Below are 13,570 nucleotides of genomic sequence, written 5' to 3' on the forward strand. Positions count from 1 at the left end.
GTTTCAATGTTTCAGGTAAGTTTGCATTTAAACTTTTGGGCTTGTTTTTTTTTATTGAAGTAGTGGCTTGGTACAATACATGTTAAGTGTTTTAAGCATGCAGGTAGCACTGTTGAATGCTTGCAAGTCCTCGGATGGTAAAGGAAGGCCTCTGAGAAGACAAAAAATGTTGGAAATACTCAGTAGGTTCGGCCACATCTGTGGAGATAGAAACAGAGTTCATGTTTCAGGTTGAAATGCTGCCTGACCTGCTGAGTATTTCCAACATGTTTCCAGCATTTTATGCTTTATTTCAGATTTACAGAATTTGCTCACAGAGGGAAGAGGAAGATGCAGAAGAAGACGCAGAAGAGGAAAACACAGAAGAAGAAGAACGCAGAAGAGGAAACATAGAAGAAGGAAGGATGCAACTCAAACAGCTCTTTTCTGGCCGGGTACCAGTGACCACAACCCTAATTTCCCTTGCTGCCTCTCAGTAACACACATTACAGTGTCCTCTTGTCTGCAATGCTGAAATAAAATCCACCACAAAGCAAACTTTCCAATCCAACTTTATGCATCTATCCATCCAATATGACATCAAGAAATCAACCCATCAACGTTATGCATTTACTTAGTGACTGTCCTGTGTGTGCCTTTGTTTGGTACAGACTATTGATAGGTGAGTGATTGGTGGTGGGGGTTGCGGTGGGGTGACGTTGGGGAGTCGTGCATTGAGCAGTGTATGAGGCTAGTGGTGCAGTTGGTAGGAGACGGCTTTTGAAGATGCATTCACTGACTTTAACCACTGGTCTGAGGTCATGAAGCTTCTTTGGGCACTGAAGCCAGGTGGTGGGGGGGTGACACTGCTGGCTGTGATGGCCTTGGTGATCTGGTCCCGCATCCTTTTTTCTGGAAGGCCTCCTGGTTCCTGTGGGTGTAGGATCTCTCTTGCAGTGCTGACCTCCTGCACAAAGCTGGAGTGCTGCGTGCGAGAACCTAGATGCTCCTTCCCTGGTTTGCTGAGCTATTTGTGTTAGTGCTAAAACACAAATTCCCATTTTCTTAGGTGCAAAAGCCAATTCGGCTTCAAGAGCTGAAGACTCCCATTTGGGAATTCTTTTTAATGTTTATTTTTTCAGAAGGCAGTTGAGCTGTAATGGCTACAAATGGTCTATTCTTACATCATTTTTATTCTTTTCATTTCAGAAGGCTGTTCCCCTTTAAGAGCCCAAACTGCTTTCTGAAATGACAGCTTCACAAGATGGCTGTTCTTGCTGCAATGATGCTCTGGCCACGCTACAATGTGGCCGCCTGCCAGGATGAACGCCACCAGAACGGTGGTGACTATTAAGTTTAGCTCTGGGCTAATATTAATTAGCCACCGGCGCCAATGTACTAGTGCTGCCAACGCCATCATTTACCGATTGTCGAATTGCTAGACCCCAATCCTCAGAATTTCCTGGCTGGTGGAAAGCTGTTTCGTGGGGGAGACCACAGATGGAAGCGAGGCGACCGCCATTTTTCCTTCAGAATGGACTATAATAACCAGTGCTAAACCCCTGAATTTCTCGTTCATAGTTTATAACAATTTCCAAAAATGTCTTTCAAATGACCGACCAAATTGTTCATGTCTTGAGATTTGAGGGCCGAAATTGGCCCTTCCCTTAAGGCCTGTTACCGTTGGAAATCGGCGGCCACACTGCGGAGTGGAATGGCCGCCATTTTGAAAATTCCACTCCTGCGTTATTCTGGCGGTGACCCGCTCCCCCCACTGCTGCCGATCCATCCTAAGTCCGTCATCAGAGTGCGCACCGCCAATGTTCCCTCCCGATCGCGAAATTCCATGGAGAAAAATCATGCTGCCAGCGCTCGGTGCCACCAGAAGCTTTTTCTGCCGGTGAACTGAGCTTGGAGTGTACTCAAAATGGTGGTGCAGCTGCCAATAAAGGGGAGGACCTACTGCCGCGGCCGCCACCTTAATTTTTTTTGTCGGCCGATTGCCATGTCGGGCCGACAATTATGCCCCCAGGTTCAGCCAGGCCGCGAACAGGTGTCAGGCCACTGACCTGGCCAAAACCCTCCTTGGTGGCCCAGTGGACCGAACTTAAAAAATCGCAGTTTCTCCCCTTTAAGTGAAGGGGAGAGATGTGGTGCTGCGCCAGCGCGATGACAATGTCATTGCTACGCGGATGACTTGTCAGCAGAGGAAGTCTGCCCGCCCCCAACTTTCGCCCCTCTAGTGTATGAACTTTTCAGTTCACCACCGCACCTCTGCCCCCATTATGATTGACTTCTGGTCCGCTGGAAAAAAATGCCAAAGAGCGGAATTTCGCTCAAGGGGCCACTACATCAATCGCGCCGGTAAAAACATCTGAAACAGGGTTTATGCGCCATATTTCCGGCGGTGGGCAATTTCGGCCGCTTGCTTCTTTCCTGGAGTATGCTCGACTCAGTTTTGGCTTTCCCACCAACATTTTTTGGGCCTCCCCGCATATGTAGCCTCAGTGGCAAGTGAAATGCTAACCCTGCAGAAAGCTATTCTAGCTCATGTTACAAACTATTCTGAAGGTATAATCAAGATGCTCTGGCTCCACACCCCTAGACAGACCTGCCCAACTGTTATGTCCAGAGGGACCTAATTTGTGTCCTCTAGCTATATGCTCGCTGCCCACGAAGACCTGTCTCTGTATTCCAGCCCCATTTGTGGCCAGCACTGATGAGCAAAGCCATGGGATATCTCTTTATGAGATATATATTCCCCATTATTTAGTGGAAGGGAGGTAGGGGTTATTGAATGTTACAGTTCTTCAGGTTAATTTTTTAAGTATAACTGTAATGATACAGGTTGTACCTCATTTATATTGTGATTTCCAATACTGTACACAACATCAATAAACATTTAATGAAAAAAATATAGGACAGAGAAATAGATAAAGTATTAAGTCATTTCTTACTTTTTTTCTCACCTTTTTCAGCTTTTTGGTTTTAAGTTCTACTTCCTGCTGGAGCGAGGTGTATGTGTCTCTCAGCTCCATTGTCTCCTCATCCCGCAGCAGCATCTGCTGTTGTATTTCTCGCTCTCTCCGTTTCTATTTGAAGGAAAAAGTAGAATGTCAACTGGTAAATATTATATATATTTCCATTTCTGTATAAAGGCTATTTCACACTGATTTCCATTAATTTTCACTTTACTATAATTTTGTAAATCATTTCCAAAGTCTCTTTTCCTTAGTCTGTTTTGAATTTACGATAAAATATCTGTTGCTTGAGGCTATTCTTAGTGCACAGGTTAACTGATTTATCTTCGATTCCTGTGTGTGGTTTTTTTAAATGGCTTGATGATTTTCTTCAAATTTGACAAGAAGGCATTAACCAGTGTGCTAAAAATAGCTTACATAAGAATTTCAAGCGTATCGCATTGTTAGCGAACTTATATTTCTTTTGAATAAAATGTCAAGTTTTGGCATAGTTCTCTTGCTACACCACACAGCAACAATTTTCATGAAACAAAGTTGTAGAATTTGCACCTCTATATACACAGAATAAAATTGCTAATTAATGCACGGACCACAAAAATGGAGCTGATGCTTCCCCCTTAATGCACGTAGTCCCAGAAATTATAAGCACGAAGAGGAGGTCATGATGGACATCCTTGCCTTATAAGAGCATTGAGGGAGTCAGGAAAGGTGAAGCCAGACACATCCTCCAAGTTCAGGCTCGTACCAATCTGCTCACTCGTCATCCTTCTCACTCACTCACGCAAGCATACCACGGAACCACACTCCCACCGTGTACAGTATCTTGTGATTTATGCTACTTGTCACCAATGCTACAACCCAAATCCCATGTCATCACATGAGTGAGACTCTCTGGAGTAGAGAATCTCAATCTGCATCGTTTCAGAGTCCCTTTGGACTCTCAGACCAGTTTTGACTTCCTGCCTTGTGGTGTGAATACATCAGTCAGCATTCTGGAGATTTTGCAGAAAATATGCAGTTGTTTTTGTTTTTACATAAAAAGTAGCTTCATGCTTTGCTGCAATAAATCTGAGGGGAAAGAAAAAAACTTCACCCTCCAAAAAAAGAACAAAAGCCAACACTGAAAAAACACAGAAAGGAAATGAAAATTAAAAGATTGTTTAAAAATCAGAGGAGAAAACGTCTGCCGCTTTAAGAACTCCTTTGCATACTGTAAGGATTGACCAAAATTCCCTGGTTTGGGGAAACCATCTTGGTCCCGGACTGTGCCAGTTTAAAACACCTGTTAAGGATCTGAAGCCTGGAGCCCTGAAAACAGCATGTGTGTATACATCTTGTGTGGAAACCTTTTGGGACCTTGAGACTTGGCCCTGGAGAACCTTTGTGCTGGACTGTCTGGAGATTCTTGTGAAAGATTTGGAGGAACTTTATGGACTTATAGGTATATTCTGTTGAATTTGCTGGAAAAGACTGCAAAAAGCCTGAACAGGAGGGACGGAGTAAAATAACACATACTGCTAAGATGATGGACAGGTGGGTTTTGCTGTGTGAGTAATGGGGGTTGGAGAACCTGCAAAGTCAGCAAACCCATTATTTGCCTGTCACTCAACTGGCCTCTCCTCAGTCACCACCTGACAACGATTAATTCCAACAAAGACTCGAGCCTGGGCCTGAGATTGACAGGTACCAGGATGGCCCAACACAATGGACTGGCAGTTAACACCTCGTCAAACTAAATCGGGCCATTATCTATTGTTAATGGCCCAGGTCAACTGTTGGAGTTTGATCACATCTCAAAGGGTGCATCTTTTGAAACCAAACAAGCCCGAACAAAGGGTTTTTGCAAACCAACCAGGTCAGAGCCCTATATCTAGGCTCCACCTTCTCCAGGAAGAAAGTGTTTGCGTCAGTGTTCGTGTGCGTGCCCAAATGTTTGCAGTGCCTCCAGCATTTTGCTGGCCAGCAAAGGACTAACAAGCAACCTCGCTCCAACCAATGGGAGCCAAGTCAAAACCGCAACTGGGAGCGCGACACTCGGCTCGGTCAGCCGCAACCAGGCACCGAACTCCACCAAGGTCCAGCTTGGGATTAAAACCCAAGTGGGCCCATCGAAATCAACAGAAGAACCTGCCACCGTATCATCAGGGGCCAACCAGCAACGATCGAGCCGACCACCGGCCTCTACGAGTGGTTGAATCAACCGGGGTCCCCAACGGCAATAAAACAGCTCTCCCGTCGCTGGGAAACAAAGCCTATCATCCCTGAAGACAACATCGAGGGGCCAAGTTTCGGCCTCAGTTGCTCCTGTTTTTTTGGAGCAACTGGTTTAGAATGGAGTATCTTAGAAATTTGAATTATCGGCAATTAGTTTGCTCCAGTTCTAGTCAGTTAGAACAGTTTCACTTTGGAACAGAATTTGTTTTTCAAAAGGGGGCGTGTCCGGCCACTTCCGCCTGTTTTCAAAGTTTAGACAGTGAAAACTTACTCCAAACTAACTTACAATGGAGTAAGTGAAGATTTTTGTACGTTCGAAAAAACCTTGTCTACACTTTAGAAAATCAGGCGTAGGTTACAAATCAGGCGTAGGGAATGGTGGGGCGGTGTTTAAAGGGAAGTTTACAAACATTAAACACTTCAGTTTTACAAATAAAGAGCCATCATCAATAATAAATGATAAATACATCAATAAATCAACCAATAAATCAATCAAGAAAATTAATAAAAAATAATTAAAAAAAAAAAAATCAATAAATAAAACATTTTCTACTTACCGACTGCAGCACCGGGAGTCCTCCAACAGCGTGCTGGGACGCCCCCCCCCCCCCCCCGCCCCCCGCCCCCGCCCGCCCCCCAGTGTGTCTCTGTCAGTGTCTCTATCTGTCTGTCTGTCTGTGTGTGTCTCTCACTCTCTGTCTGTCAGTGTCTGTGTTTCTGAGAGCGAGGGGAGGGGGAGAGAGGGGGGTGGGAGGGGGAGAGAGGGGGGTGGGAGGGGGAGAGAGGGGGGTGGGAGGGGGAGAAGGGTGGTGGGGGGGAGAAGGGTGGTGGGGGGGAGAAGGGTGGTGGGGGGGAGGGGGAGAAGGGTGGTGGGGGGGGAGGGGAGAAGGGTGGTGGGGGGGAGGGGGAGAAGGGTGGTGGGGGGGAGGGGGAGAAGGGTGGTGGGGGGGAGGGGGAGAAGGGTGGTGGGGGGGAGGGGGAGAAGGGGGGTGGGGGGGAGGAGGGTTGAGGAGAAGGAGGGGTGTAGTAGGAGGAGAGGACGGAGGGAGGGAAGGAGAGAGGAGGGAGGGAGGGAAGGAGAGAGGAGGGTGGGAGGGAAGGAGAGAGGAGGGAGGGAGGGAAGGAAGGAGAGAGGAGGGAGGGAGGGAAGGAGAGAGGAGGGAGGGAGGGAAGGAGAGAGGAGGGAGGGAGGGAAGGAGAGAGTAGGGAGGGAGAGGAGGAGGGAGGGAAGGAGAGAGGAAGGAGGGAGGGAAGGAAGGAGAGGAGGGAGGGAAGGAGAGAGGAGGGAGGGAAGGAGAGAGGAGGGAGGGAAGGAGAGAGGAGGGAGGGAAGGAGAGAGGAAGGAGGGAGGGAAGGAAGGAGAGAGGAGGGAGGGAGGGAAGGAGAGAGCAGGGAGGGGAGGGGGGGAGAGAGCAGGGAGGGTAGGGGGGGAGGGGAGGGGGGGGAGGGAGAGAAGGAGGCTGAACGGCCGGGCCCAAGACTTCGGGCTGGATTTACAGGTAGGTGGCGTCGGGTCTCGGGGGTGCGAGGGGGGTCGCGGAGGTCCGTTGGGGGGGGGGGGGGGGGGGGAAGAGTCCCGGAGGTCCAGGGAGGGGGGAGCGGACGTCGGGTCGCCGGGGGGGGGGCCGGGGGGGCGGGGAAGAGCGGGGTTCGGGTCGGTTCCGGTCGGGTGGGAGGAGCCTTATCCACGCAGCCCCAGTGAGGCCATTCGGCCAGGGCTAGGGGCTGTGTGCTTCGGGCCCCTCCCACAGTTTTGGGCACCTGGAGCTACTGCACATGCGCGCCCACTGTAGCACATGTGCAGAGGTCCCGGCACTGTTTTCAGCGCAGGGACCTGGCTCCGCCCCCCACAGCTCGTGCTGTGCCGCGCCCAGCTCCAGAGGGCCTGCAGGGACCCGGAGAATAGGTAAGTTCTTTTTAGGCGCACTTTGTGGCGCGAAAAATGGGCGTCCGGGTCCGGGCTGCGCCGTTTTAGGCGCGGCCCGAAACTTGGGCCCCTAAAGCTGCATCGGCAAGTATAATTCTGACCATAAAGGTGTAGACCTAGACAGTAAGGTTTGGGTGTTGGGAGGTGTTTTTTTTTGGTTTAGACAGATACACTGTAATTTTGTGTGTTCTTCTTCCTCCTTTCTTGCTCTCTCTGACTGTGATTGTTACGTTGCATTAACGTTTGGTAGTTTTTACTTGTCTGAAATAAAGTTTTGGTGCCTTCAATTTTCTAATAAACACCTTAGACTCATTCCAAACACACACTTATCTGCCTTTTGCTTTATTACTTCTGTGATAAGTCCAGTGTCCAGAACCAGGGGTTAGGAGCACTTCGAAACTGCTCAGAGAAGTTCCCACAGGCCAGGCATAGGCTGTGGGGGCCTCAAAGATCGTGGTAAAACCCTCTACAATACAGAGTTGCTCTTTTTGGCCTACTCCTGATGAGTGAGTACAGCACACATTCTAAATGGATGGAAAATTGTGGTTGTGGCCATTGGTGTATTACACATCTAATGGGGATCGCTGACAGATTTCTTGGCACTTATGTGCACCTTCCACATTAATTGTCTCATTAACTAAAGACTGGCTTATTTCCACACTCAAGGATCCCAGGAAATATTCTGTCTCGTTGAATTTTGCAGTATATACATTTAATTATTTGGCTTTTTCTGTAACAGATAATTTACTGCTGTTAACAGGTTATATGTTTCCATTTTAGATCTGCCATTGGTCCATTGTCAACACTGCGCTTCAACAATTTGTATATTTCCTACATTAAATTTTTTTTAAAGTTTTGATCTCTTTGCTTTATTCTGTTTTTATTTGACCCCTTCCAAATCTCATTTTACTTATACAAAATACAACGGAGTAGAATTTCAGGTCTGCCCAAAATGGGGCACACCTAACACTTTCTGGCCGCCATTACTGCCGCAGTGGTAATAGTTGCGGCGGCCATTAGATCGATATTCAGCTTTTTTCGAAAAAAAATGGCGGCCAGCGGTATTCTCTGGCGGGAATCGGCACTTTGCAGCGGTGTGGGTGGGCAGCGGCGTTTGGATCGTGAAATTCACCTACTGGTGATTTGCTGCTAACGAGCCAGCTGGTCCCTGGCCTTCTTAAAGGCCAGAGTTTGCAGCTAGGCCCTGAGCACGGAAGGCCTTTCAGTTAAGGCCATGGCTGCTGCACCATTAGGAAGGAGGGCAACCCGTTTCTCAGATGCCGAGCTGGAGACACTCATGCAGGCTGTGGAGGGAAGGAGGCGAGTCCTGCACCCCGACACAGGCAGACCGACTCGGGGAGTTTTTACTAATGCCTGGAGAGAGATAGCTGTGGAGGTGTCAGGGACCTCCATTCATGACCGCCAACCACCCAATGCCGGAAAAGGATGAAAGTGAGTAACCTGTTCCACCAACTGCTGACCTTCCATCTGCGAGCCTCTCCTTCATCCTTCTCTTATTTCCCACCTTCTCTATATTGTCACTGAAGCAGCATTTCATTGTTGAGGCCTGCATATATATGTGTGTGTTCTCACAATGGAGGCTCCCTTTCATGTCACAGTTACAGCTGCAATTCAGGGACACACTCTTGAGCACTCATTTCTGATGCCCCATGAAACTGCGACTCAGCAATTATTCTTTGTTTTTGCAGGCCAAGATTGCTCACAACCGTATGGAGCAAAGGAGGACAGGTGGCGGCGAGGCTGACATACAGCTCTTCATATCATTGGAAGAAAGGGTCCAGGCGCTAGTGGGCAGACATGATGCCTTCCCTGTAGCCTCCGGTACTGCCGATCCCGCTGTGGGCAGCGTGGGTAAGTGAAGGCCTTGCTTTAATGCTTTCTCTCCCTGAAAGCACCAGCGCCTATTGTACGTTTCCTTCTGAAAGTGTGCCAGTTGCAGTCTAGTGTAATGTAGCCAAGTTTGCTGATGATACAAAGATGGATGGGAAAGCAAGTTGCGAGGAGGACACATTAAATCTGCAAAGGTATATAGATAGGCTAAGTGAGTGGGCAAACATTTGGCAGATGGAGTATAATGTGGGAAAATGTAAGGCTACCCACTTTGGCAGGAAAAATAAAAAAGCAAATTATTATTTAAATGCTGCAGTACAGAGGGACCTGGGGGTCCTTGTGCATGAAACACAAAATGTTAGTATGCAGGTACAGCAAGTAATCAGGAAGGCAAATGGAATGTTGGCCTTTATTGTTATGTATGTAATAACTCAATAGACTGAATACTGTAAGCTCACTCAGGAGCAAACCTGGCTCTGCTTTATTCTGGCCCAAAGTGCCCACATTACATGGTGGCTTGCTTAATATACCTGGCCCGCACACACGTGCGTACAGCCCAATGACCTCCGACAGTGGTGCCCCCTGGTGGCTAGTAAATCCAAGCATACATACCTGACAATATCCCCCTTCAAGATTTTAGTATCAGTCTTTTTACAAGTTAAGACGGTCCGGGGCTTTCCACTCAGGAACTGATTGTCTCAGTTCAACTCCAGTTCTGGGCGAGCATTCTGAGTCAGTTATGACTGGGGACTGGGTAGCCGATCTGATGGAAGTGGCAATGGCCATGTCAGAGATTGAAAGTCCAGATTCATTGATGATGGCGGAGTCCTCTGATGAATGAATATAGGTTGGATGGTCACTGATCATATCTTCCTCAACTTGTTTCAGTTCATCTGTGTGCCGCAGTTTTATCTGATCAACATGTTTCCTGCATGTTTGCACATTCTTGAACATGACAATAAACACTCTGTTACCCTCCTTGGCCGTAACAGTTCCAGCGACCCACTTGGGACCTTGACCATAATTTAGCACATACACAGGATCGTTAACAGAGATGTCGCGTGACACAACAGCACGATCATGATACCACTGCTGAATTTGACGTCTGTTTTCAACACGAGCGTTCAAGTCAGGATGGACGAGAGAGAGCTTGGTCTTGAGACCTCTCTTCATTAATAGTTCAGCAGAGGAGACCCCAGTAAGCGTGTGAGGTCTTGCCCTGTAACTAAGCAATATGCATGGCAAGCGAGTCTGCAGTGAACCCTGAGTTACATGTTTCATACTCTGCTTGATTGATTGGACAGCACGCTCTGCTTGACCATTAGATGCAGGTTTGAATCGTGCTGACCTCACATGTTTAATACCATTGAGTTTCATGAACTCTTGAAACTCCAGACTTGTGAAACAAGATCCATTGTCGCTCACAACGACGTCAGGCAGGCTATGAGTAGCAAACATGGCACGAAGGCTCTCAATGGTAGCTGTGAATGTTCTGGATGACATGATTATACACTCTATTCACTTGGAATATGCATCCACCACAACAAAAAACATCTTAGTCAGGAAAGGACGTGCAAAGTCTATGTGGATCCTCGACCATGGTTTGGACGGCCACAGCCACAGACTCAGCGGAAATTCTGCTTGTACTTTGCTTAGCTGCATGCAAGTGTTGCACTGATGCAGGCATGATTCCAGATCAGAGTCAATTCCAGGCCACCATACGTGAGACCTGGCGATGACTTTCATCATGACAATACCGGGATGAGTACTGTGTAGATCACGTACAAATTTCTCTCTGCCTTTCTTAGGCATAACGACAGGAACACCCCACAGTAATCAATCTGACTGAATGGATAGTTCATCTTTGCGACGGTTGTAAGGTTTGGTCTCATCACACATTTCCATCGGAATAGCAGATGAATTACCACTAAGGACACAACGTTTTGCAACCGATAAAATCGGGTCCTGTCTGGTCCAGGTCCTAACTTGTTGAGCAGTGACAGGGGTTCCTTCACTCTCAAAAGCATTCATAACTAATAGTAGATCTGCCAGTTGTGGCGTCTCCACCTCCAGTGTGGGCAAAGACAGACAGCTCAGTGTATCGGCACAATTCTCGGTGTCAGGTCTATGGCGAATGACATAATCATAGGCAGATAATGTCAGTGCCCACCACCAGATGAGGGACGATGCATTGGTATTGATATCTTTGTTTTCCGAAAACAATAAAATGAGTGGCTTGTGATCCATTTTGAGTTCAAAACGAAAACCAAACAGGTACTGATGCATCTTTTTAACCCCATACACGCAGGCTAAAGCTTCTTTTTCTACCATGCTGTAGGGTCTTTCTGCCTTTGACAAACTTTTCGAAGCATACGCAACAGATTGTAGTTTACCCGACTCATTAGCTTGTTGGAGTACGCAGCCAACCCCATATGATGAAGCATCACAGGCCAATACTAGACGCTTACACGGATCATAATGTACCAGCAACCTATTAGAGCAAAGCAGATTTGTAGCTTTCTCGAAAGCTCTATCTTGAGACACACCCCAAACCCAGTTGTCGCCTTTTCTGAGCAGCATGTGTAGTGGCTCTAATAAAGTGCTCAATCTAGGTAAGAAGTTACCGAAGTAGTTGAGTAGACCAAGGAAGAAACACAGCTCTGTCACATTCTGAGGCCTGGGTGCATTTTTGATGGCCTTGGTTTTCGAGTCCGTAGGCCTGATGCCATCAGCAGCAAGCTTCCTCCCCAGAAATTCAACTTCCGGTGCCATGAAGACGCAATTCGAATGTTTCAGCCTGAATCCCACTTTGTCCAGACGATGTAGAACCTCTTCAAGGTTGTTCAGGTGTTTGGCAGTGTCACAACCTGTGACCAGAATGTCATCTTGAAACACGGCAGTTCTAGGGACGGACTTCAGTAGATTCTCCATGTTCCTCTGAAATATGGCTGCAGCCGAGCGAATTCCAAAAGGACACCTGTTGCAGATAAACAGTCCTTTATGAGTGTTGATGCACGTAAGTTTCTTCGACATGTCGATGAGCTCCTGTGTCATATAGGCCGATGTCAGATCCAGTTTGGTGAATGACTTCCCACCGGCTAGCGTTGCAAACAGAACATCAGCCTTCGGTAATGGGTACTGATCCTGTTTCAAAAATCGGTTGATCATAACCTTGTAGTCTCCACAAATCCTGACAGTGCCATCACTCTTCAACACAGAAAAAATGGGACTGACTCATTCGTTAAATTCAACCGGTGATATGACCCCTTCATGTTGGAGTCTGTCCAGCTCAATTTTGACGTTCTCCCTCATCATGTACGGAACAGCCTGAGCTTTGTGATGGACGGGTCTTGCACCAGAGTCCAGGTGAATCTGCATCTTGACTCTCATGAAATTGCCGATGCCCGGTTCAAACAGTGAGGGAAACTTGCTCAGCACTTGAGCACATGGAATATCATCCACCGATGACAACGCTTTGATATCGTTCCAATTCCATTTGATTTTTTCGAGCCAATTCCTGCCGAACAGCACTGGACCATTTCCTGGAATGATCCATAACGGCAGATCATGAACCACACCATCATACGACACCTTGACTACAGCACTGCCAATCACCGGTATGAGTTCTTTGGTGTAAGTACGCAACTTGGCATTGACTGGACTCAGCTTAGGCTTCATAGCCTTAGTGTCCCACAGCTTGTCGAATGTCCTTTGGCTCATTATCGGCTGCCTCGCAGCCGTGTCCAATTCCATCGTTAACCGGCACGCCATTTAGTTTCACATTAACCATTATCGGTAGGCTCTTTGTCAGGAACAAATAAAGTCCATATACTTCCTCGGGTATCTCAGATTGCATATCTAGGTCCGCGCTGGACTGGTCGTCATCATCCATGTGGTGAGTCGCAGCGCACTTGCTCAGTTGTGGACACATTCGCTGAAGATGCCCCACTTTCGAACAGCCTTTACAGATTTACTGTTTAAAACGACATTGATGATGCCGATGATTGCCCCACAAAGCCAACAAGGTGAAATTGGATTCGTACCCGTTGGCGGACTTCGAGCAGCTACAGATTTCGCATACGCAGTCGAGTAGGCCCTGCCGTAAGCAGCTGTGCCATACGATGACACAATCTTGTTTACAGTACTTGCCATGGAGCTCCGACTCTTCGATGATATCTGTCTTAAATTATCATCCACTGTCATGCATGCCTGGGCAATCGCGATGGCCTTGCTCAAATCCAGCGTCTCCACAGCCAATAACTTCCGGAGGATCACCTCGTGGTTGATTCCTATTACGAAGAAATCTTGTAGCATGTCTCCCAATGCGTCTTCGAACTTACATGGCCCAGCAAGGCGTCTTAGGTTGGCGACGAAGTGCGACACATCCTGGCCCTCAGAACGAACATGGTTGTAGAATCGATAGCGTGAGATGATGATGCCTTCCTTTGGTTTGAGATGGTCACTTACCAGAGGACACAATTCCTCATAGTCCTTGTCCGCTGGACGTGCAGGCAAGAGAAGATTCTTTATGCGGCCATAGATTTTCGGACCACAAATAGTGATGAAAACCGCCCTGCGCCTAACTGCGTCAATAGCTTCCTCCATTTTGTTGGCCACG

General features: G+C 47.7%; 1 protein-coding gene across 3 annotated transcripts in view; it reads right to left on the reverse strand.

Moving 5' to 3' along the window:
• The window catches only part of LOC139266807 (kinesin-like protein KIF3C), a 286,002-nt gene that overhangs the window by 65,887 nt on the left and 206,545 nt on the right, over positions 1 to 13,570 (reverse strand). For 2 of the 3 annotated variants that reach the window (XM_070884408.1, XM_070884407.1), the window contains exon 5: positions 2,937 to 3,071. In XM_070884408.1, coding sequence (XP_070740509.1) covers positions 2,937 to 3,071 — 135 coding nt within the window. The remainder of the gene's footprint in view (positions 1 to 2,936; positions 3,072 to 13,570) is intronic. The other variant, XM_070884409.1, reaches the window with a different exon arrangement.

The sequence above is a fragment of the Pristiophorus japonicus genome, chromosome 7 (assembly GCF_044704955.1).
Source record: "Pristiophorus japonicus isolate sPriJap1 chromosome 7, sPriJap1.hap1, whole genome shotgun sequence".
In the NCBI taxonomy this organism is placed as follows: Eukaryota; Metazoa; Chordata; class Chondrichthyes; family Pristiophoridae; genus Pristiophorus; species Pristiophorus japonicus.